Source organism: Acinonyx jubatus, chromosome X (assembly GCF_027475565.1).
Source record: "Acinonyx jubatus isolate Ajub_Pintada_27869175 chromosome X, VMU_Ajub_asm_v1.0, whole genome shotgun sequence".
Classification (NCBI taxonomy): domain Eukaryota; kingdom Metazoa; phylum Chordata; class Mammalia; order Carnivora; family Felidae; genus Acinonyx; species Acinonyx jubatus.
This window is the reverse complement of record NC_069389.1, coordinates 56564040-56588808: the sequence shown is the minus strand read 5'-3', so window position 1 is coordinate 56588808 and position 24769 is coordinate 56564040. Positions and strand designations below refer to the sequence as shown.

The 24769-nt window shown below is 41.5% G+C and overlaps 1 protein-coding gene across 8 annotated transcripts in view; it reads right to left on the bottom strand.

The window, feature by feature from the left end:
- TAF1 (TATA-box binding protein associated factor 1) overlaps window positions 1-20034 on the bottom strand; it is an 82696-nt gene extending 62662 nt beyond the window's left edge. For 4 of the 8 annotated variants that reach the window (XM_053202464.1, XM_027053665.2, XM_027053668.2 and 1 more), the window contains exons 1-18: window positions 19760-20033; window positions 18695-18809; window positions 18429-18545; window positions 14235-14354; window positions 12876-13117; window positions 12256-12474; window positions 11642-11860; window positions 11092-11299; window positions 9682-9858; window positions 9087-9214; window positions 8880-8987; window positions 8582-8755; window positions 7946-8119; window positions 7611-7715; window positions 5121-5321; window positions 4811-4952; window positions 4086-4216; window positions 3338-3418 (exon numbers count right to left, since the gene is read on the bottom strand). In XM_053202464.1, coding sequence (XP_053058439.1) covers window positions 3338-3418; window positions 4086-4216; window positions 4811-4952; window positions 5121-5321; window positions 7611-7715; window positions 7946-8119; window positions 8582-8755; window positions 8880-8987; window positions 9087-9214; window positions 9682-9858; window positions 11092-11299; window positions 11642-11860; window positions 12256-12474; window positions 12876-13117; window positions 14235-14354; window positions 18429-18545; window positions 18695-18809; window positions 19760-19939 — 2841 coding nt within the window. In that variant the 5' untranslated portion in view covers window positions 19940-20033. Of the gene's footprint in view, window positions 1-3337; window positions 3419-4085; window positions 4217-4810; window positions 4953-5120; window positions 5322-7610; window positions 7716-7945; window positions 8120-8581; window positions 8756-8879; window positions 8988-9086; window positions 9215-9681; window positions 9859-11091; window positions 11300-11641; window positions 11861-12255; window positions 12475-12875; window positions 13118-14234; window positions 14355-18428; window positions 18546-18694; window positions 18810-19759 lie in introns of all 8 variants that reach the window. The other 4 variants (XM_053202466.1, XM_027053671.2, XM_053202465.1 and 1 more) reach the window with 2 other exon arrangements.
- Window positions 20035-24769: the final 4735 nt, after the last annotated feature.

The window sequence follows — 24769 nt, the reverse complement described above, 5'->3', positions numbered from 1 at the left end:
AAGTCATTCAACTTAAAAAAAATGGTGCTGGAATAATTAGACATTCATATGCAGGAAAAAAAAACCTTAATCTATACCTTGCATCCTATACAAAAATTAACTCAAAATGGATCTAAATATAAGATCTAAAACAATAAAACTTTTACAAGAAAACATAAAAGAAAATCTTTGCAACCTTGAGTTAGATAAAAATTTCTTAGATACAATATCAAAACCACAAGCAACAGAGAAAACTGACAATTTGGACTTCTGCTCTTCATAAAACACTGTTAGAACAATTAAAAGACAAGCCACAGCCTGGGAGAAAATCTTGCAAATCACATACCCGATAAAGGAGTCAGACCTAGAATGCATTTGAGAACTCTCAAAACTCAGTAAGAAGAAAATAAGCAACCAATTCAAAATAAAAGCGGACTTAGGCACCTGGGTGGCTCAGTCAGTTAAGCATCCGACTCTTGGTTTTGACTCAGGTCATGATCTCACAGTTCATGAGTTCGAGCCCTACGTCAGGCCCTGTCTGCACTGACAGTGTGGAGCCTACTTTGGATTCTCTCTCTCCCTCTCTCAAAATAAACAAACATTAAAAAAATGTTTTAAGTGGACTAAAGAGATGAACAGGGGCACCTGGGTGGCTCAGTCAGTTAGGTGTCTGACTCCTGACTTTTTTTGGCTCAGGTCATGATCTCACAGTTTGTGGGTCTGAGCCCCGCACTGGACTCTGCACTAGCAGTGCAGAGCCTCCTTTGGATTCTCTCTTCCTCCCTCTCTGCCTCTCCTCTGCTCGTGCGCTCTCTCTCAAAATAAATAAAAAAAAAAGAGATGAACAGACACTTGAGCAAAGAAGATATCTGGATGGTAAATAAGCACATGAAAAGAAGCTCAACATCCTTAGCCATTAGGGAAATGCAAATGAAAACTGCAATGAGAGACCACTTGAAATCTGATGGAGAGCCATGATAATAATTTTTTTAAAAAAGGAAAAATAACAAGTGTCGATAAGGATGTGGAAAAACTGGAACTATCATACACTGCTAATAAAAATGTAAAAATAATTCAAGTCACTGTGGAAAATAGTCTGGCAGCTCCTCCAAAGGTAAAACACAGAATTACCATATGACCCAGTAATTCTACTTTTAGGTATTAAACCAAGAAAATGTGTCCCTATCAAAATTTATACATAAATATTGATAGCACTTTTATTCATAACAGCCAAAAACAGGGGACAACCAAAATGTCCTCTCATAGGTGATCAGCTAAACTGTGATATTACGGAGCACTACACAGCAATAAAAAAGAACAAATGATCAATAACCTGGATGAATCTCCACATAATTACAGAGGAAAAGAAGACAGATAAGAAAGAATATATACTTTCAACAAATGATACTGGAAACATAATATCCATGTGCAAAATACTGAAGCTGGACCTGTACATTACACCATATACAAAAATTAACTCACAGTGGGTCAAAAACCTAAGTGTGTGAATTAAAAATATAAAACTCTTAAAAGAAAACATAGAGGAAAAGCTTCATGACACTAGAATTGGCAATGATTTCTTGGATATGGAGCCAAAAGTATAAGCAACGAAAGAAAAATTAGATAAATTGGACTGTATCAAAATTAAAAACTTCTCTGCATCAAAGGATACAACAGAATGAAAAGGCAACCTACAGGATGGGAGAAAATATTTGCATAGCATGTACCTGATAAGACATTAATATCCAGAATATATAACGAACTCCTGAAACTCAATAACAAAAAAAAAAAACCTGATTCAAAAACGGGCAATGAACTTGAATACACATTTCTCAAAAGAAGATCTACAATTGTCTAATAAGCACATAAAAAGATGCTCATCACTAATAATTAGGGAAATGAAAATCAAAATCACAATGATATATCACCTCACACCCATTAGCACGGCCACTATCAAAAAAATAATAAATAACAAGTGTTGGCAAGTGTGGAGAAATTGAAATTCTTATATACCATTGATAGGAACATAAAATGCTGCGGATGCTTTGAAAAAAACAAAGTCTGGAGGTTGCTCAAAAAATTAAAAAATAGAACTACCATGTGTTCCAGTAATCCTCTTCTGGGTATATACACAAAAGAACAGAAAATAGAATCTTGAAGAGATATTTGTACAACCACATTCATAGCAGCACTATTCACAATGGCTAAGAGGTGGAAGCAACCCAAATGTCCATCAATGGTTGCATGCATAAACAAAATGTGGTATATACATATAATAGAATATTATTCAACCTTAAAAATGAAGGAAATTCTGATATATGTCACAAGACGGATGAACCTTGAGGATACTATGCTAGATAAAATAAACCAGTCACATAAAAACAAATACTGTATGATTCCACCTAGCTGGAGTACTTAGAGTAGTAAAATTCATAAGAGACAGAAAGTAGAATGGTGGTTGCAGAGGCTAGGGAGGGAGGAATGGGGACTTGCTGTTTAATGGGTAACAGAGTTTCAGTTTTGTGAGATGAAAAGAGTTCCAGAGACTGGGCATATGACGGCGTGAAATGTACTGAACGTTACTAAATTGTAAACGCTTTAAGGTTAAGATAGCAAATTTTATGTTATGTATATTTTACCACAACTAAAAAAATGAAAGAGTACTTATTATACGAGTCCATTTATCTAAAATTCTAGAAAACGTGGGGCACCTGGGTGGCACAGTCAGTTAAGCTTCTGACTACGGCTCAGGTCATGATTTTGTGGTTTTGTGAGTTTGAGCCCCGCATCAGGCTCTGTGCTGACAGCTCAGAGCCTGGAGCCTGCTTCGGATTCTGTCTCCCTCTCTCTCTCTGCCCCTCCCCGGCTCACGCTCTGTCTCTCTCTCTCAAAAATATATAAACATTAAAAAAATAAACAAATAAAATAAAATTCTAGAAAATATGAACTGATCTATAGTGACAGAAAGCATCAGTGGTTGTCAGGGCACAAGGAGGGTGATGAGAAGGGAGGAGACAGAAGAAAGGAATTTCAAAGGGATGCAAAGAAACTTTTGGGGATGACAGATATATTATCTTGTTATGAGGATTCACAGGTATACACATACATCAAAAGACAAATTGTACGCTAAATATGTGCTGCTTATAGCATGTCAACCTTATCTCAATAAAGCTGTTTTTTAGAAAAGGATAAATGGGGAGTGCCTTGGTGGCTCGGTCAGTTAAGCGTCGGACTCCTGATCTCAGGGTTGTGAGTTCAAGCCCCACGTTGGGCTCTGCACAGGGCGTGATGTCTAAATTAAAAAAAAAAAGAAAAGGACAAACAGGACACACTAATAAAAATCAGTGTAAAGTCTTACCTCATCATCAATCTTCATCTGGAAATCTTCCTCATTTTCTTCTTCTGGAGCAAAAAAGGACTTCTCACCATAGCCAGCATCCTGAAAGAGCACAAATCTACACATGTAAACCAATCAATAAATTAGAAAAGACAGAGTACAAGTTTCACTAAGTACCAAGTATAGAATATATGAAAGTAAGTTTTTGCACAGAGAATAGATTCCGTAAAGTCTTCAATGTATCTATCACCATTCTACATCCTTACTACACTTCAGGGTACTTGCCAGCTGATATATGGATAGGTAAGACCCATAAAAGAAGACAGAGGTGCTCATTACTGCAGACTCAGTAACTCAGTGGTCTAGCTGCGCTATCCCACCCCAGATCTAGGGGATAAGGACACTGTGCCTTCTCGAAAGCACATGCCTGGCATCATCATCTCAGCCCACCTGGAAGGCCATGGAAAACAACTGAGAAGTCTTCCCTGTTTACATGCCTGTCTTACAAAGAACGAAGCTTAAAGTCACCACCCAAATGGATGCAACAATATGCCCTAAGTCCCTCATTAAGCCTTCCCGCTGATACTCAGCTACACTGTAGTTTTCCTCAGCACCAATGTACACCGAGTTCCTTACATAGTTTGAATTTTCAAATAAATGGTTAATTATCTAGTAACCATCACTTCTAAGTCAGTGGGGATAGGCTTCAGCCTCATCTCTCTGGGAATGATCCATAGGCAGAGGTAGTACCCAAGAGGAAAGTGTTCACCTTCAGCCGCTGCTCTGCCGCTATCATGCTGTAATAAGCACAGCACTGCTCTGGAGACACCATAGCTCTGATCTCCTCTTCAGTTGGTAAACGAAAATCAGATTTCAGCACCCACCAATTTGAGTCCATCCCTAGAAAAAGCAGAGAGAATGAGATGGTGCTGAATTCCTAAGGCCCTTTCCTCAGCAGCAAGAAGGATAACAAACAGGGGTGCCTGGGTGGCTCAGTCGGTTAAGTGTCCGACTTCAGTTCAGGTCATGATCTCATGGTTTGTGAGTTCAAGCCGCACGTCCGGCTCGGTGCTTATAGCTCAGAGCCTGGAGTCTGCTTCAGATTCTGTGTCTCCCTCTCTCTCTGCCCTCCCCCACTCATGCTCTGTCTCTCTCTTAAAAATAAACATTTTCTAAAAATTAAAAAAAAAGAAGGATAACAAACCAAGACCAAACCACGCAATGTCCCATAAGGTCTAGCCATGAACTCCAAAGAACACCCCTGCTGCTAGGTTCCCTCCATCTCATGTAAGACATCCAACACGCAGTGAACTTCTTGGTAGGCCAAATCAAAAAGTAATCAGAGCCTCCATCATTAGAAGATTTGCTACTTCCTTCTTTTGATGACTATCAATTTCTAATTCTGGTAGTTATATACTGATCCTTTAACCGTGAGCCTGAATTCTTTTCCTGGGAAGAGGCAAAGAGAACAAATAATTAGGCGCAACTGATGACCTGTGCGTTTGAAGTCAGCGCAGAGCTTTAGCCTCTTCCGGATGCTACTTTCTGAGTGAGAAGGAAAGGCTTTTTTGATATCTTCCATTCGGATCCGCCGTGGCCGATCTTTACTCTTCCAGAAGAGGCGGTAAATAAAAACCTGCCCAAAAAACAAACGTTTTTCATTCGGCAAAGGAAAAATAAAAGTCCTTGCCAGGGCTCCTTCCCCTGCTACACCCCTATGTGTTTTGATCTTTCCTGATGTGCCCCCAAATCCACATACCCTATTATGTGCACCCAGACCCCCTCCCTATTCTCTCATTCTTACCTGGAGAAAGTCTCGAATATGTGTATTAGCCCTTTTGGAGTTGGGCCCAGGAACTTCAAACAAGGGGCACTGCTGGCCGACCACAAAAATATCCACTAATTCTCGAATATAGTAACCTTGTCTTGTTCGAATGATAAGGAAGTCCGTTTCTGGCATCTTATGAAGATAAATTGGGGCACGAAAAAGATTGTTCTCAAAGGCCTAACAAAAGTAAAAACACAAAAATTATAACAGAGAAGCCCTAGGAAATTCAGTGAACAAATGAGAAAGGAAAATCAAGCTTGTTTGCTCTCCATCCCCATAATGCCATATAAAATCTCTCCAGTAATATAAACAAACTGTAACATGGAATGTCAAACAGGACTAGAACAGTAACTTTTTACCCACTGGCTGTCTTTAAGAGTCAGTAGTAGGGGCGCCTGGGTGGCGCAGTCGGTTAAGCGTCCAACTTCAGCCAGGTCACGATCTCGCGGTCCGTGAGTTCGAGCCCCGCGTCGGGCTCTGGGCTGATGGCTCAGAGCCTGGAGCCTGTTTCCGATTCTGTGTCTCCCTCTCTCTCTGCCCCTCCCCCGTTCATGCTCTGTCTCTCTCTGTCCCAAAAATAAATAAACGTTGAAAAAAAAAAATTAAAAAAAAAAAAAAAAAAGAGTCAGTAGTAGGGGCCCTGCCTGGGTGGCTCAGTCAGTTAAGCTTCCAACTTCAGCTCAGGTCACAATCTCATGTTTCGTGAGTTCGAGCCCTGCGTCAGGTTCTGTGCTGATGGCTCAGAGCCTGGAGCCTGCTTTGAATTGTCCCTCCCTCTCTCTCTCTCTCTCTCTCTGCCCCTCCCCTGCTCGTGCTCTGTTTCTCTCTCTCTCTCTCTCAGAAATGAATAAACATCAAAAAAAAAGAATAGTAGGGAAACTACAGGATTTGGATTCAGATGACACTGGCTCTGCTACTCACTGTATGAGTATCTCTGAGGTTAACTGTCCTTATCTACAAAACAGAGATACTTTAAAATGCCTATAGCTTGTAGGATTGCTGTGACTAAATATGAAAATCACCTTATAAACTAACAAGTATTCTATTACAACCCTAGACCCCAGTATAGCCCGACATAGTGTAAGATCAAAACATTTGTTAAATAAATTAATAAAATGACAAAAACAAAAATAAATGAAGGCATGCTGGAAAGACAGACTAAATACACAGGACAGAAACATTTGAGCTTCTTTAAGTAGCAGCCATATGGGGATCAACTGTCACATGAAGCCTGTGACTCTAAGGAAAGACTTCTCAGAAAATCAGACAGGAGGACAGAGAGACCTTCAATGTATGGATGAGTATAGAAAATTCTAAGTGTGGGAAAAAAAGAAAATTGTAAGTGTGAAATGGAGAGGAAAAACAGCATTACAGAAGATAAAAAGGATCTTCAAGAGACTATAAAAGTAGTCACAGAAGAAAGGGAGGGATTGGTAGAAAATCTCAACAGAATGTGAACAGGGAAAGGAAAGCCAGGAAAAGTATAAAGATAATACTCAAAATCTGGTGGGAAATGGACTATGAATGTCAAGGATAAAGAAAACAATGGGCTCTACAGATGCTTTAGGGGAATAAGCAATAGTAGTGATAGAATGTAATTAGGATTGGGGCGCCTGGGTGAGTCAGTCGGTTGAGCGTCTGACTTCAGCTCAGGTCATGATCTCGTGGTTCATGGGTTCGAGCTCCATGTCAGGCTCTATGCTGACAGCTTGGAGCCTGGAGCGTGCTTCGGATCTGTGTCTCCCTCTCTCTCTGTCCCTCTCTCGCTCGTGCTCGATCTCTCTCTCTCTCTCTCAAAAATAAACGTTAAAAAAAAAAATTTTAAATGCTCAAAAAAAAAAAAAAAAGAATGGAACTAGGTATAAGAGGAAGGAAAATGATTAAGACTACCAAGAGAAATTAGGTGGAGGACAAAACACAAGGTAGTGCTAGAGATGTCCTCACATCATCGTGTGTGTGCCTCTGTACTTCCCCTTAACAAAACATGTATAAAGCTAGGTTACCAGAGGGCCTCTCTACACCCATCAGAACAAAGAGGTAGGTAAAAATACTTCCACCGTGGCCAGGGACTATAAACGGCATGGTTCAGGTGTGGTTTAATACTCAAAATGACACCAATAAAAACATACCAAATGTACAGAGACAAATTAAATATTAATTAACTACAGTAAATTATTAATCCCATTTTGACTCCCCTATGCCACCCAGATGTTTCTGGACTTCTTACCAGTGTATATTTTCAAAAAACTATTTCAAATTTAGTTTACAACATTATTAGGAACCAGTTTTAATAGAAAGACCAAAAGAAAACTGGATGATTATAATCATTTGGGATCATACTGATCATCTCCATACTTGATACATAAACAGTACTTCAATCAACTAGAGTTGATTCTTTCTGGGCTGATTAGCACCTCACCTGTCAAGGTCCTTAGGAAAGAATTCTAACAGGAAAGAATCCCTTACCTGCAGTAATTGACCAGGATGGAGAGAGCCCAGGAAAGGAGATGTATGGCAGTAAACCGTTTCTCCGTATTTACAATCTGGGGCTCCAGGATCTTTTCCAGGTTTCTATAAGGAACACAGAAGACCCAGCTACTATCACAGAATGTGATCAATAAGCATACACAAAATATTCCTCGAGCACGGCATTTTACTAATATTACTAGCTACAAAAAAGACACCATTTCTTTCTCAAGACATTTACAGTATAAAAAAGACAAAATACATGTTTGCGAATTATTGCTGGATACCTAATTACAGCTATATTGATAACAAAGATTTTCTGAGTAGAGACTCACCCTCTTGTAGTAGTTCTTTATCTTGGTTGCCATGCCAACCTGCATCATCAACGGTCCATTTTCTTCACTGTATTCTGCAAGAATAAGATCTCCATCTTTGCCTGTGAGGTCCTGAGGTGTGCGCATAAAAAACATCTCTCCGCCACCAGAAGCTTGTCTCTCTTGTTCTCTCATCTGCCCAGAGCAAAGAGAATACAGTCCAGCTCCCGTCAGCACAATGACTACAAACTGATACTGCTCACTCTAAGACAGTGCCACCAAAAATGATTTTACCTTGCCTTTTATTCCAACTTCACTGCCAAAAGTTTCAAACATCAAGTTGAAACTGTGAACACTTACTATCCCAGCACCTAGATACAACTTTACATTTTACCTTATTTGTTTTGTCTAAAACTACATCTATAGATTTTGCTGAATCATTTTTGAAAGTTACACTCATTATGACACATCCCCCTTAAGTATTTTCATGTGCATCTCCTAAGAATAAGGACATTCCCCTAAATGAGCACAATAACATTCTATCACATCTGAGGAAATAATAATTCCCGAATACCATCTAATATCCAGTCCATTCCCCAAATTTGTACTCTAATGTCTTTTATAGCGATTTTTTTTGTAACCAGAGTTCAATCATACCTTAGCCTTCTTTTTGATGTGCTTTAGCAAGGGCTGGACTGAGTGGGGACCTGGCTGAGATAGCGCCCCAAAGGAGTATTTCTTCAGAGGTGGGCGATGGAACTGCCGAAGTTTGATGGGCCCCATGTGGGTAGGAAAGAAGGGCTGTCGTAACTCCACGGCAGGAATTGAGTGCTAAGACAGGAAATACATGGTTCAAATTAAATACTAACTTCAGCCTACGCAAGATTTACCCACATCCTCCATCAAAACAAGGCAGCGGTTCCCATCCATCATAGAAAAAAAATGCTACCTTTACCTGGATAATGTTTCCTCCAAAGGTGCCACGAAGACCCTGTTGCTTGGGGTAGTAATACTCATCATTGGAGAGATTCCATGGATCTTTCACTTCTGGCTGAGACATGTTCTAATGATAGGACATCAAATAAACCTTAGTCAGGCTACCCTTCTCCATTGCATTTCTTTGTTCTTCTAAACATCCCAAGTCCCTTTTCCATTCACAGACCTGCTGTGGTTCTTCCTTGATGACCCCTGTTTTCCCTAAGAGAATTCGACTCTTCTTCAGAGAGGATTCCTTCTTACTCTCCTTGGAGGGGGAGTTAGAGGTGGCCTCTTCCTTTTCATCAGGAATTTCTAAGGATGAAACAAAAGTCACTCTGGAGATGCTATCCCTGAAGACTCACTTTTTCCTACAGATACCTTTACGCTTCCTACCCAGATCTTTTATCGTATCCCAGACCACTTCTAGGCACTCTAACTGAATTACACTCCAATGTTCCTACCTTAGGAGTTTTCCCTAAGCAAAACAGAAATACTAGGCACTAACAGCCACAACTTTGCTCTCTCAAACTGCTACCTAGAAGCTCCTGGTCTTTTTATTTTTACCTATTTTTTCAAGTAGGTTTCACACCCAATGTGAGACTTGAACTCACGACTCTGAGATCAAGAGTCACATGCTCCAACTGACTGAGCCACCCAGGTACCCCAAGAAGCTGCTAGTCTTGGACCTGCCCAACCTTTCTGATTTCCCCCTGCCCTTTGACATTAGCAGCAAGCTGTCAATTATGGAGAAGGAACACTGGCCCCTACCAATATCATACCCAAAATGAGGTTCTCATCATTGGGATCAAGTGTCAAAACAGGAGGCTCTAACAGCCGGGGCATAGCCTGAGCATCCCAGATGATATGGTCCTCCCAGCGTCCATACACCAGCTCCTCATTGTCAATGGGAAAGATGGAGTACCAAGGCTTGTCATCATCCAGGGTGGCTGCAAAACCTAGTCAAAATAACAGACAAAACATTTATTCCCCTTTCAATCATGATTCCAGCAAAGGGAAGAGGAGCAAATGGTAGTAAAGTTATTCATGTGGCTACTTGAAAAGGAACCTAGTGCACACAGTATATTTCACACTTTTAAAGAAATCTGCAGACAAAATGTTCATTCCAATATTTTTTAGAAGAATCAAAGTTTAGGGGCACCTGGGTGGCTCAGTCAGTTGAGCCTCCGACTCCAGCTCAGGTCATGATCTCATGGTTCCTCAGTTCAAGCCCTGCATCAGGCTCACTGCTATCATCACAGAGCCCGCTTCAGATCCTCTCTCCTCCTCTCTCTCTGCCCCTCCCCCACTCACGCTCTCTCAAAACTGAATAAACATTAAAAAAACAAAGAGTCTCATGCTCTACTGACTGAGCCAACCAGGCACCCTCCACTTCATGTTTTTTGAGTTTCCCATGTTATTAGACATTTTAACGAAGAACTTTGAATGATATACGATATTTGTCAACTGAAAAGCACAGTGTACGACACTGTCTATAGAAATGAGCTCAACTGGGGCACTTGGGTGGCTAGTCAGTTAAGTGTCTGACTTTGGCTCAGCTCAGGTCATGATCTTGCGGTTCGTGAGTTCGAGCTCGGGCTCTCTACTGTCTGCACAGAGCCCACTTCAGATCCTGTGTCTCCCTCTCTCTGCCCCGCAACTCATGCTCTCTCAAAAATAGACATCTTTTAAAAATGAAAGAAATGAGCTCAACTATACATACACACAGAAGACAAAAAAACAAAAACAAAGTACACCAAAGCGTTAATAATTGATCATCTCTGGGTAGTAGGATTTATCAGTGATTTTTGACACTGTATTCTATTTTCAAAGTTTTCTACGTTAAGCATGGAATACCTTTTTTTTGCATATTTAAGGAGAGAAAAAGCAAATTCTAGAATGATAAAGACAAAGACAGAGGGGCTGGCTTTGAAAACAAAAGTATAGAGATAAAGCACTGTTCTAGTTCAGAAAGATCTTTAACTTCAAAGTGGTTTTCCCGTTTTTTTCATGAGAAATCAGAGTCCACCCTAGCTTGTTAATAGTTATAAAGATTTATTACGGACTAGAATCAGGGCTCAGATTGAAAACATTTCACCGTCCCTCGGCAGCAGAACAGAGCACAGCTGGGCCCACTCAGGACGACCAAGATGAAGGGCAATGTGCTAGACACAGCTGGCACAGAAACACACCTTGCTGGACATTGTAGGCCATGGCATTCCTAGTCATGCTGGAAGGGAGCCAGCCCGCCAGGCTTGCACGCTGAGGTTTCGTCCCTTTGTGTTTGACATCCTCCCCATCCCAGATGATATCATCCTCCCAATGCAGCTGTGTCACCATCAGGAAGTTTTCATCAGCCAGAAGGTCAGTGCCACCGTTCTCCTCAAGTTTCCTAAAGTCCTACAGAAACAGGGAAGGAACAACAAATCTCTGAATGGTCACCGGTCAAAGTTCTCACTCCAAATCCCCCGTCGGATACATTGAATGTAGTCCTCAAAAGAAGAACCCGATGATAGAGCAACACCGGCTCCTCCTCCTCCACCTAGCCTAGCACCGCACTCACTCCACAAACAGAATCTCTGCGATGGGGCCTAGCTGCCAGGGTGATATGCTGTAACATGCAACAGGCTTCGACACCTCCATCTCCCACCGAAGACACCCTCCCCGACCGAAAAGCAAAGTTAAGTAAAACTGACAGGGCCCTGGGCACAGATTCCTTTCTCGGGTACCAGTGTCACTTACCTCAATGATTCTACATTTTATCACAGGTTCATGGTCCATCTTTCTCAGTTTGAAGCCATAATCAAACCCACTGCCATCTTCAGGGACACCCAGCATATCATACCACAGTCGAGCGGGCCCATAACGCCACTCAGCCACTCTTGGTTTGGTATCTGTCACTTTATCTATGTCTCCAGTTGACTGGGAAAACTTGGACTCTACAGGAGCCATCATCGTAATCTGTAACAGAACAGAGTAGGAAGGGAGGAGGATTTCCTGATCCCAGATGTCCTAAGGCTACAGGGAGTCCACAGTCAGGAGGGGAAGTCAGAGGGGCCATAAGGATGATTCTTCAACAGGACTGGATTTAGAATGTGAATAATGGAGCTATATCATGACACCCTCGGCCTATCATTCAAACTTTCCTACCCACTAGTTTGTGTACCACCAGGTGCCTGTCTTTGGTACTTTTCTATTATAACAGGGAAGGGACAGCCACTAAGACTAAACTCATGATTACTCACTCATAATTGGCACAGGACTCTGCTAAGGTGCTATTTCCAATTTAGACATAAGCTAGGGAGAACCCACTGTTCCTCTCTTAGACCTCAATCCCAGGACTCTATTTTGCCTACTTCGTCATCAGAGAGACACTGCTCGGGAGGTGGTGGTGGAGCATAGTCATAGTTCCACAAAGACTTCTGGCTGACTTCTGCCTCTACTGAGCACTCCACCTCCTGGATCTGCTCTTCCTGTAACAGCTCACGGTGCTTTTTCTTCCTCTTTCTCCGAGCACTCCGCCAAACAGATGGGACATTCTTCCCTGGTCCAAAAAGACGTAGGAAGCGTAACACCTAGAACGCAGAACATGCTACTATGTCAAAGACTCCATATCCCATAGGAAAACAGCGGTGTCTGGGTCTGCAAACTCCCCTGAGGGGTCTACTCGGCCGTGGGGGAGGGACCAAGGAGTGCTGAACTCAGGTTTATAACATCTACCAAGAAAGTAAAGAAGTATCCCTTAATAATTTGGACTAGTTCTTTTAAGATGACAAGGACAATTTCTAATGAGAACCATATAAATCACACGTATTATCACGAATGCGTACAACTTTTTTTAAAAAGAACCAATACAACGCCACTGAATAAGGAAACTTAAATCTCATCCATTCGATATTCAACATCTTAACAACAGAACTCAGTATTTTAGAAGAGGTCAATGGTTTGCAACTTGGGCATTCTCCACAGAAAGTACCTTCCCAGGCCGAAATTCCGGGAAAAGTTCTGTGACACTCGGCAACAGCTTGGTGGCATCATGCTGCATAATCCCGGCCAATGGTAGGGTCAGCTTTCCATCCTCACATTCTGCCTGTGTTGCTTCCTGAGGTCCCATCTCAGATTCTGAGTCAGAGGAACTACTGAAGTCCACTTTCTCTGAGGCCAAAGAGGAAGGGGCAATGATGGAGGGCAAGATGATGCCTTCTCCATCCTCAGACACTGCAACAAGGAAGAGAAACCCCTTTGGCATGTAACTGTGAGCATATCTCCTCCGACTCAGCCAGTCCCCAGTCTAGGCTCTATGCATGGCTCGGTGGCAGGGGGTATAGTTCCAAGCACCCAGATTACTAGTATGCAACCCAGAAAACTCACTCCACTCAGTATCTCCCACCATCCCCAACTCACCTTGTACCTGGTACCCTAGGGTTGTGACGAGAGAAAACAAACACTATTACTACGTTCACTACTTTCTATACATATATTAGGTTAAAGGAATATGACCAACAGCAAAATTAAATAACACTTTTATACCAATCAGGCCTTGTAATTTGCAGTTCGGGGGCCCATAAGCTGAAAAAATTTTTTAAGCTCACAGGAGAATAATGAAATTATGTAGCATGAAATCAGATCTATGACATAAAGTTAACACATGTTACTTAGCCTGCAGACTAAAAAGGAAACAGCTAAAACTCTAACAGGAAGAATTTAGGTTAACATAATCCCCAAAATACAGGAGATCAAAAGACACTGCTCTTCCCCAGTCTCCTAGCCTAGGACAGGACAGGGTTACTACTGTGGCAGACACAGGAAAGATGAGATGATCACTAAAGCCCTTGCCTTGGAAATCTCTGAATCTGGTAGTTGGCTCTAGATGATTATAAATACATATTCTAGTGTGCCTTCCCCATTTAATCATTTCTTTTAAAGAGAATCATCTAAACAGGTCGGTTCCAAATACCAGTATACAGATCAGCTGCATCAGAAATTACTTGGAGAACATTTTGAAATTCCTGGGCTCTATCCTGGATCTTTGAATCAGACTCTGGGATGAGAGTCAGAAATCTGTATTTCTTTAAAGGCTTGGGATGACTGGGATGGGCAGCCAGATTTGAGAACCACTGACCTAAACTACTTTCTCTCTAGTGCCTGTTAAAATACTGTTGCCAAATGTTTCAAAAGTAACACTTTCCTTTACCACTGAAATTGTAGGACTCACTTCCAGAAGCAGTACCCTTTCCTAGCAGCTGCACTTTTACAGCTCCCTATGGGTATGCCAAAAGCCTCGACCTATGAATGCAAGTTGCTCTTTGGACAAAAGAAGACAGTCTCTACTTACCACTGGTAATAGCATCTTGGTCTTTATCCTTCTTCACTGGTCCTGGAGGTGGAGGTGGAGGAGGCATCAACTTGCAGTCAATGTCTTCACAATCAGCATCATAGTCGTCTTCATCATAATCTAATAAAACCAAGAAGGTGATCACCTCAACATCCAGAATGTCACACAACAGCCCTGAGTTCCTCCATCACACAAGAATTTAAAGCAGCACGTGAAAACACTATACAGACCCCTTAAGAACACACAGGAGATGTGGCTTCTGCCTTCAGAAAGAGATGTCACGGTATAACATACCCAAATGCTATAACACTATGTCTACCTTATACAGGAATTGAGCTCCCAAGAATGGTTTAAAAACATGTGTTCCTTCTCCTGATCAAATCCTATTTGATTTTTTATTTTCATCCTGCTCCATCTCATAATTCAATTGAACCTTCTTCCTTCTCTGTCAGTTTCCTTTGAGGCTGGACTTTTTCTCTTCTCACTTCCCAAGTCTTTGACGTATTTTTTACCTACCTTCTGCAGTTGTGTTATTCTTTTCACTGCCCTTTAGCCACTGGCATCACTCAGTACTTGATGGTCAAACTCTGCTTTTATTCCTCTACACAAGCTCCGTTCCCTTACTCAAGAATCACCCATATCCAGATTAAACCCAAATCTGTAGCTCTTGCCCTGACTTAACCCCTCTACAATCACACCACCACGTTCTGCTGCCTAAAGAACCTTTCCATTCAGATATTCCACAACTGTATCTGTCATCACATTGAAATATCCTTACCACTTTCCAACTCCCTTTCCTTTCTGTCTACACCACCTCCATCCTCATTTTCCCAGCTTATGATTTTAAGTCTCCTGTCCTCTCCATCAATCTCTTACCCCCCGCCCCAACACACCTTTTCCAATCAATCATTAACAGTGATCATTATAGCAACTTCCATTTGCTGAGCTCCCATTACGTGCCAGGTATTTGTAGCTATTTTATCTATAATCCTCCCAACGACGTTGGCAAAGTAGGAATTATTCTGAGATAGTGAATTGACTTACTCAGGATCACACAGTTTTAAGTGACAAAGTTAGAATCCAAGGCTGGATGAACAACAAACAAAGCCTGTACTCTTCCCAATGCACTTCCTCACTTACCCAGTCCTACTCATGTTTTATCAGCAACTCTCTAATTTAATTCTGCTTAGCATTTTCCACAATTGTCACCTTACTCCACACCTTTACATAGGTGTAGAGTAACTTGACATCTAGCCTGCAAGAAGTCTCCAAGTTTGTCTGCCCCTTTACCCTTTTTTTTTTAAAGTTTTCATTTATTTATTTTGAGAGAGACAGAGACAGCATGAATGGGGGAGGGGCAGAGAGAGAGGGAGACAGAGAATCCCAAGCAGACTCCGCACCAGCAGCACGGAGACCTATGTGGGACTCAAACCCACGAACTCACGAGATCATGACCTGAGCCGAAACCGAGACTGGGACACTTAACTGACTAAGCCACCCATGCTCCCACCCACCTCCCCCAACCCCCACTTTACCCTTTTTCGAATCAAAACCCCAAAGCCACAGGTATCACCTTCCATCTCCATTTAGGAAGGAAATGCAATTAACATTTACGGAGCATCTACCATGCCACTGTACTATGTAGGTACTTTCACACCACATGATAATAAACTTAAATTCCCACAAAGGAGCTATTAATTAATGAGGCAGGTTTTATCATCTTTATTGCAAACAAGAAAACTGAGGGATTATTACAAATCCAAGCCTCAAACACTGAGCAATTTTCCCAGGGTCAAACTAAATATGAAGCTGGGGGTTGAAGCTATCATTCTGATTTCAAAGTCCATTTTCTTTCTTTTCAACTTTATTTATTTACTTACTTAGAGAGAGAGAGAGAGAGAGAGAGAGAGAGAGAGAGAACGAACCAGCTGGGGAAGGGCAGAGAGAGAGGGAGACAGAATTCAAAGAGGCTCCAGGCTCTGAGCTGTCAGCAGGGAGCCCAACATGGGGCTCAAACTCACAAACCACGAGATCATGACCTAAGCCAAAGTCAGACGCTTAATCGATTGAGCCACCCAGGCACCCCCATTTTCTTTTTATTATACTACCCTTACTGCACCAATCTATGCTGGTTTATAACCTTTTATGGCATCAAATCCCAAGTGAAGGTGCTGTCAAATTGTTCAATCAATTCTTGCTACCTAGCAGTATGTTTTCCACTCCTTTCAAAGTTTATTTATTTTTGCTAATCTCTACACCAATGTGGGGCTCGAACTCACATCAAGAGTCACATTCTCCACGGACTGAGCCAGTCAAGTGGCTCTCCACTCCTTCTAAGAAAACCTGCTAGCCAATTCCCCCCACACTAGTCACTTACTTCTACTTCCTAAACCTTTAGACAAGCCATTTTTCCACACCAAAATGCCCTGCTGCTCCCTCCCCATGAAACCCTCTTTCAAAATTTTGCTCAAAATTCACCTCCACGACATCTCTTCTAATGACCTCCACTGACTTCCAGCTATTCCACAGAAGCATCGTTGTAAATCAGGCCATGTGCAGGGGCCAATGTCAGAGGAGGAGGAAGCTAGGGGCATAGATGAAGGCACCTTCATTGGACAACTTGGAAATGAGCATCCCAGAGTACTAACACTATCAAATGCAGCATCACCCTTTTCCAGGAGGTCAGCTCATAAAACCCAACTAGGAAACCCCCACTCATCATCTTCCTTAACATCCCTACCCAAGACAACAAACCCAAACCTGAAAATTACAATAATCCCTGAAAATCAGAGCTGCTATCTAAGTCAGGGCACTTAGTTATGATATTTGTCTTAGACAATATCAACCTCTCAAAATGAAATACAATATTCCATACAGAAATTGAGCTTGTAGCTGGCTTATGTCTTATTATGAATAATTATGCTTTGTACTTTTTATTCCATCTTCCTCAAATGATAAGAATATCCCTGATAGTAAGACCTGTATCTTCTATTTTTCTGGGTTACCTCTTGTATATGTGGTAGTTAATTCCCCTTAAATTATATAAGCAGTTATATAAGCAGCATTGAAGCCAATTAAATGGTCCTGAAATCTGATTCAAAGAGGTAAACAATGAGCAGCTTCACACAACATGTCAGGCAGAGAGAAGTAGTGTAAGGCAGTGGAAACAATGAATCACATATGTGTCAACTACCCTTTAAAAGTTGCAAAAAATTAAAAGTAAAAAAAAAAAAAGAACCATGATCAGTAGCTCTAGGTCCCAGACCACAGAAGGAAGCTCCTCAAGATCAGAAAATGGATTTTATTATCTTCATACCATACTGTCAGTTTATAGCCCATAACAGGTGCTCGATAAATGTCTAATGACCTGAGTTGAACTCGTCAAGGTCTGCCATTAGCTAACTTACAGAACTTTTACTAAAGTCCCACATCTTATTAAAGTCAAAGCCCAAGTTTTCCTTATCTATGATGAGGTTAAGAATAAATAATCACTAAGACCCCTTTCAGCTTTGATTGATTCTACATGTAGCATTTTATACAAGGGAGAAAAACCTATATTGTGAGCAAGCATTAGGTGCATTCTGTCAGCATACAGGTGGTGAGTGATTAACAGAAGGTGAGCCAATAAATACATGTGCTCATTTATACAGTATATATTAATCCTCCTTGAACTACCAAGTCCCTGAGGGCAAAGACTGTGTTTAAATAGCATCTGAAAACATGGGCGCCTGGGTGGCTCAGTCAGTTGAATGTACGACTCTTGATTTCAGTTCAGGTCCTGATCCCAGGGTCATGGGATCAGGCGGCACGTGGGGCTCCGTGCTGAGCGGGGAGCCTGCTTGGCATTCTCTCTCTCTCTCTAAAATAAATAAAATGAAAAAGCAATTTTTAAAAAATAGCATCCAAAACAGTGTCATGAACTTAAATACCAGATGATAAAGAAAGCATTATCATCCTGACTTGGCGTTCACCAATAATTTGGGAAAACCAGTATGAGGAATAAAAGCCTGAATATGACACTGCCCCAGAACACACACACAAAAAGGACAGCAACTACGTAAAACTGAGCTGACAAAGAGAGAGAAGCAAAGGATGGAGAACAAGAACAATGGCAGAAAGCATACACAAAAACAAAATGGACTACACAGCAAGAAAATGACCTGGGATGCTCTACTGAGGACACTAAAGAATCACCTGAGTGGCAAAGAGGCTGCAAACTCCCCATTGTCTGCTGATATCTTCGGCTTTCGTCTTCTGCTACCTCATTGATGTCTGAATAGTCCACAGCATCTTCTGTACTCCTGATCCATCCTATAAATAAAAGCGGGGGGGGGGGGGGTGCACGGTATATCTCAACTAAGAGCAAGTAACTCTCACTCCCAATAATTCCCATTGAAAAGTGCATATACAGTAAGTGGCTAGCCTCCTCCTCCACTTTACTCCCCATGACCCAGACTTACCTTCATCATTTACCAGGACACCATCAGTCCCAGTCAATTCTTCGTTTGCCGTGAGTTCAGTGATCAGGCTGCCAAGACCTAAAGCCCCCAAGCCTGCCAAGTGCTTCTTACATTCCTGAAAAAGGGACAGCACTAGAGTCAAAGATAACAATTAAACCTAAGCTTCCCACACAAAGCTTAGGAACATCACATTCAAGAACTGTAAAGTATATCTTCCACTAAACTCCACATTGATCAGATCTTTATGAATATATATATATATATATATGCTGTCCAATTTCATCACCATACTTCAATATAAGAAAAAATTATTCAAAGAACCATCATCAAGTCTAAACAAATGGAACAGTAGTTCTCTGATTAAAGGTTAAGGCAAATCACTGGATTAGAAAGGGAAGACAACTTTTTTTTACTACCTTTTGTGTGTCTGCGTGTATGGCAGAAGAAAATTGAGCAGTGTTTTCTCCTTGAGAAAATGAACCGAAGTCAAAGTAGGGAAGGTTCATTTAGGCACAGGAAACAATTCCATGAATGTCAGTGAACAGGGGAAACTACCTAAGAAGTGCACTGCGCCAGAAGAGGTCTGCCCCAAATAATCTGAACATTCACTGTTCTAAAAACTGAGGCTTGAACTACATGATCTGTTGCAGGTTAGGTCCAATTCTCTGGCTCTAGAACCACGTCAGGTGAATGATGTCAGAAATGCAGTTTCAAAAATCTTCAAGGTTCTCATAGCAACGGTTTAAAAACAATGTCACTAGTTACGCTATTTTTCCTGCTGCCTTGTTAGGATGAATATTATCCCCCAAAGGCCCCCACATCAGCGCCCCTGACCTACGAGGGCTAGCCTACCATTCTCTCTTCTCCCTACCCTCAAACAGAACCAAGCCTCCCCAGTATGTTATGCACACTCTAGTATGACAGTGCCGGCTTGTTTCCTCTCCTCTTACGTTAACTGTGCCGTCTCCCAGAAACTCTACCCTAAGCACCCTCTACTGTCCTCAATCTTACCTGCTCCCCTGAACTGCACCACCCCCAACCCTATCCCCACGCCCACGCCCTCACATCATCCAAGACGCTTTCCCCCTCCAGCTGCCCGGCTCCATTGATGTTGCCAAAAAGGAAACCGGTTAAAGAAAATGGGCCTCCTCCCGCCGAATCTTCATCGCTGTCTGTGTCAGACATGATGGCGGTCGTGGTGTCACTAGCTGCTGCGGGCAGCAGCAAATCCCAGCCGGGTCCCATAGACCGGAAACAAAAATATCAGTCGCCCAGAAGTGACTTAGAGAGCTCCTTGATCCAACCAGGCCCTGCCGGAAGCGGAATGGGGGGGGAGGAGACGGAAACCGGAAAGACCGGCCGTCCTACGAAAAAGGAGAATTTGTTTCACTACTTTACTAACGGCTTTTGATTCGACAGTACACGATCAGGAGGTTACATATCTCACAAGCGGTTGGTCAAAGGAACGGTTGGGTCCCGCCCCTTCCACTTATCTTCACGCGACCCTTCTCAGAGCCTTGGAGTGCTATGGCCCTTCTTCCAAGTAGGGGGAACTGCTTCGGTTACGAGGCACGTCGTGGTAAACCGCGGGCGTCCACGATAGGGTACACGGAAGTGGAGGTTAGAAGTAGCCCTGGGTGTCCCGCTTCGCTGTTTCCTGTCAAGAAGAAACTGGCCGTGAATTGCACTGTGCCAGAAGTACCTTTGCACGTTAGTTGTTTTGAGTTAACATTTCCCCATGGAAGTGGAGTCCTCCCCCCGCCCCGTTTTTTTTCGAGAAATGTGAAAACAAAGAGTAGAATGAACTGCCGACCCCCCACCTGGATTCTTAATTGTTAACATTTTTACAGGGTTTTTTAAAAAATTTCTGAACCATTTGAAAGTAGGTTACACAAATATGGGATTCCCCAGCCCTAAAAATAGGCGTTTTTCTACATATCTGCAAAACCATTATCGCATCTTTAAGTGCGATGAATCTTTAATTCAATATCACTTAACATACAGTTCATATTTACATTTCCCCTGTTGTCCTAGTTAGAGCATTTTACACTTCAAACCGGGATCCGCTCAGGGTTCCGAATGCGGCGGCATTTGGTAATTTCCCTTCAGTCTTAATCCAGAAAACACCAGCCTTTTCAAAAAAATGACACATTTTTTTAAGAATCCAGGCAAATTGTCTTGAAAATACTCCGTTTTCTGAATTCGTCTGTTTCTTCAACTTGATTTAGGTTCAATATTTTGCTGGCCACCAGAAGGCACAAATGGTTGTCCCAGTATTGATGATGCTATATTTGAGCTCAGAGCCTGGAGCCTGCTTCAGATTCTGTCTGAACAGAATCTTGAACTCTGCTTGAACTCTGTCTCTCTGTCTCTCAAAAATAAATAAAACATTAAAAATAGTTTATAAAAAAATTACTTGAATCATTTTTTTTCTCTATGGATTTGTTTCTGTTTGTATTCAACTTTATGATTTGCTTTTATCCATTTTATATAATTTAATTTTCAAAATATGTAAATTTTGACTTGGTTCAAAGTCTATGTAACTATGTAAAAACTATGTAACTGTACTGTAAAAACTATGTAACTATGTAAGTATGTAACTATGTAAAAAGCTATTTCCATTGAAGTCTTGCTCCCAGGCCTATGCTCTCTACCCCATTCCCAGCCACTCTCTTTAAGTAACCATTCATTAATTTCTGGTTTATCCTTCCTGTGTTTATTTTTTTATTGAGGCATAATTGACATATTCTATTAGTTTCAGGTGTACAATATAATGATTTGGTATTTGTACTTCCTGCATTTCTTTTTTGCAAAAATAAGCAAATGAGTACACATGTTATTTCTGCTTTTTCATTACACAAAAGGTAGCATACTATATATACTCTTTCGCCTTGCTTTTTCGCTTAATAATTTAGCCTGGAAATCACAGTGTACCACTTAATAGCACTCTTCCTCATTCACTTTTATGGCTGCTTAGTACTTCACTGCATGGACGTCCCTTGGAATGTGAACAGTAGTTACATTTCTAGGCCAGATGACAAAGATCTGCCAAAACCTGCATAGTAGCTGAGATGCTGCACTTTGGTAGTGAAAAGTTAGGAGAATACTTTTGCTATCCTAATGGTTAAGGCAAAAAAGCAGAATGGAATATGTTTTTAAATGTACTTTATACTGCTTGGATGCTTGTGCTTAAGGAAAAGCAGATTCAGCAAGAGGTAGATGGAGGATTATAGAATGGGGAAAGAGGCTTCAGATACTATAAATATTAAAGATGCTATTCTTGACTTAAAATGTGGTTTTGCATAAGTTTACCCAGCAATTCCCAGCACTCCTAGGTATACACACAAGAGAACTGAAAACATGTCCATACAAACCCTTGTGCACAAAGGTTCACAGTAGCACTACGCATAGTAGCCAAAAGGTAGAAACAATCCAAATTTCCCTCAACTATGAGTAGATAAAATATGGTATATCCATACAATGGAATATCATTCAGCAATAAAAAGAAATGGAATACGCATGTGTGCTGCAAAATAGATGAAGCTTGAAAATATTATGCTGAATAAAAGAAGAGTTCCAGAGGTGCCTGGGTGGTTGCTTGGGCATCCAACTTCGGCTCAGGTCATGATCTCACTGTTCATGGGTTTGAGCCCAGTGTTGGGCTCTGTGCTGACAGCCTGGAGCCTGGAGCCTGATTCAGATTCTGTACCTCCTTCTCTCTCTGCCCCTCCTCCACTCAAGCTCGCTCTCTCTCTCTCAAATAAACATTTTAAAAATTAAAAAAAAAAAAACAAGTGAGTTCCAAATGACCACATATTGGGGGCACCTGGCTGGCTCAGTCGGTAGAGCATGCAACTCTTGATGTCAGGCACATGAGTTCAAGCCCCACTCTGGGTGTAGATGTTAATTTAAAAAAAAAGATCACGTATTGTTTGATTCCATGTACACTAAATGTTCAGGAAAGACAAAGTAGAGTACTGATTGCCTAGGGCTGAGGATGAGCACAGGAATTAACTGCATGAGGGATCTTTTGGGGGTGATGGAAATGTTCTAAAACTGGATTTTGGTGACAGCTGCAGGACTCAGTCACTACTAAAAGTCATTAAACTGTACACTTGAAATGGGTGAATTTTTTGGTATGTAAATTATACTTCAATAAATCTGTTTGCAAAGCAAAGCAAAACAAAACACAACCCTGTTTTGCTTTTCCTTACCACTCACTTAATAGTGCATTGGCACCATATACAATTAAGTCAGTATTAGTTCATTTTTATGACAAATAGAGGAAGGATATTTTCCTGAGATAACTGGAAGAGGCAAAGGACATTAAATGTTATGTCTCATGTCTACAACCGTAGCCACTAGTACAGTAATACCTCTAACACACCAGGAGTCTGATAATTGTTTACTGGATGTAGTGTAATAATTGCTTACAGGGAACTAACTGGTGTGTCACTAGTGAAAAGCAGGAAATGAAGCTAAATCGTGGAGATACATAGGTGGTTGGGGTGAGGCAAGAACTAGAGAATCAATGTTAACAGGGAAGACAGTCCCCTACCCTGGTTGTCTGAGGTAGAAAAATAAGTACAGTTACACACAGGTGCGATGTGAAATATGACAAAGTTATTTCGTCCTTTGCAAGTTGAAAGGCATTTAGAAGCCACTCAAAACAAAGGAGGGGGGTGGAGGAATTGCTTCAATCTTTAGAAAGCAACAGACCCAGTAAAATCAGAAAAGTTTATTACCATCCATTATGAACAATTTAAAAAGTGATATTAGCATGTTAGTCTTGATACAAAATCCTTTTAAGTAAAAAAAATCAAGATGCCAGTGTATGTTTAGGACCATCAGAATAGTCCAATTCAAAACCACACTCTCAGACTTGTGGATCAAATCTCCATTCATTAGAGGACACAACTTTGACCAAACCAAACCCAGGCTTACATTTGGGAATTTGCCAGGCAAAGTGGGAGCAGGAGCCACAATTAAATTAAAAGCCAATTAAAGAGATTTCAGTAGCTACACAGAAAGTTCCCAGAGACACAGGCGTCAGCCACGTTTCTAGCCCCTTTCAACCACGAAGTCCTGTGAGCACCTCAGGCAGCATCAATCAGAACATCCTGAGACTAGAATACACTCGAGCAATTGGTGCTTTCATTTGGCTGCCTGTGGGAAAACTCAGCGGCCAGTTGACTCCTACAGTCACACTACTCTAACAGACCCCCACTTTCCAATGTGTTACTGGGCCACCCTCACCTTCTTCCAGGTAATACCCTGTTCACACAGAGCCCCTACAACCCTGGGGCCCTAGGTCACACACCGGAAATAGTTACAGTACATTGAAATTGAGATAGGAGACATTTACCAGCCAATATCCATCCTGGATCCCCCACAGCTTTAGACAATCAGTGATGTAAAAATATACACCATTGAATTACTGTATGGAGTGGAGGGTGCAGTGATAAAGGAAAATGAAAACAAAACACTTTTGCCCATGGTGAAGGAAAGGAAAACCAGAAGAAAAGGAGTTAGACTAGTGAGCTTACATGACTTTTTACCTTCTAACAATACTTGGTATCTGCCTGACCTCCAGGGTTCAGATTCTCCAAAAATAGGGGTGCCAGAATTAGCAAATAAAAATACAGGATGACCCATTAAATCTGAATTTCAGATAAACAGCAAATCATACTTTACTCTAAGTAGGTCCCAAATATTGCATGGTGCATACTTACGGTAAAAAATTACTTGTAAAAAAGTAGGGGTGCCAGGGTGGCTCAGCCGGTCGGGTGTCTGGCTCTTGATCTCGACTCAGGTCATGATCTCATCATTCGTGAGTTTGAGCCCCATGTCGGGCTCTGCGCTGACAGCATGGAGCTTGCTTGGGATTCTCTCTCTCTCCCTCTCTCTGCTCCTACCTCACTCACAATCTCTATCTCAAAATAAATAAATACACTTAAAAAATTATTTGTAAAAAAAAAGTATTCCCTTTTATCTGGCAACCCTATTCAGGAGGTTCAGTTTACCTGAGGGCTAATCTGATCATATATTGTCAAAGAGCAACAGTAAGACCATCAC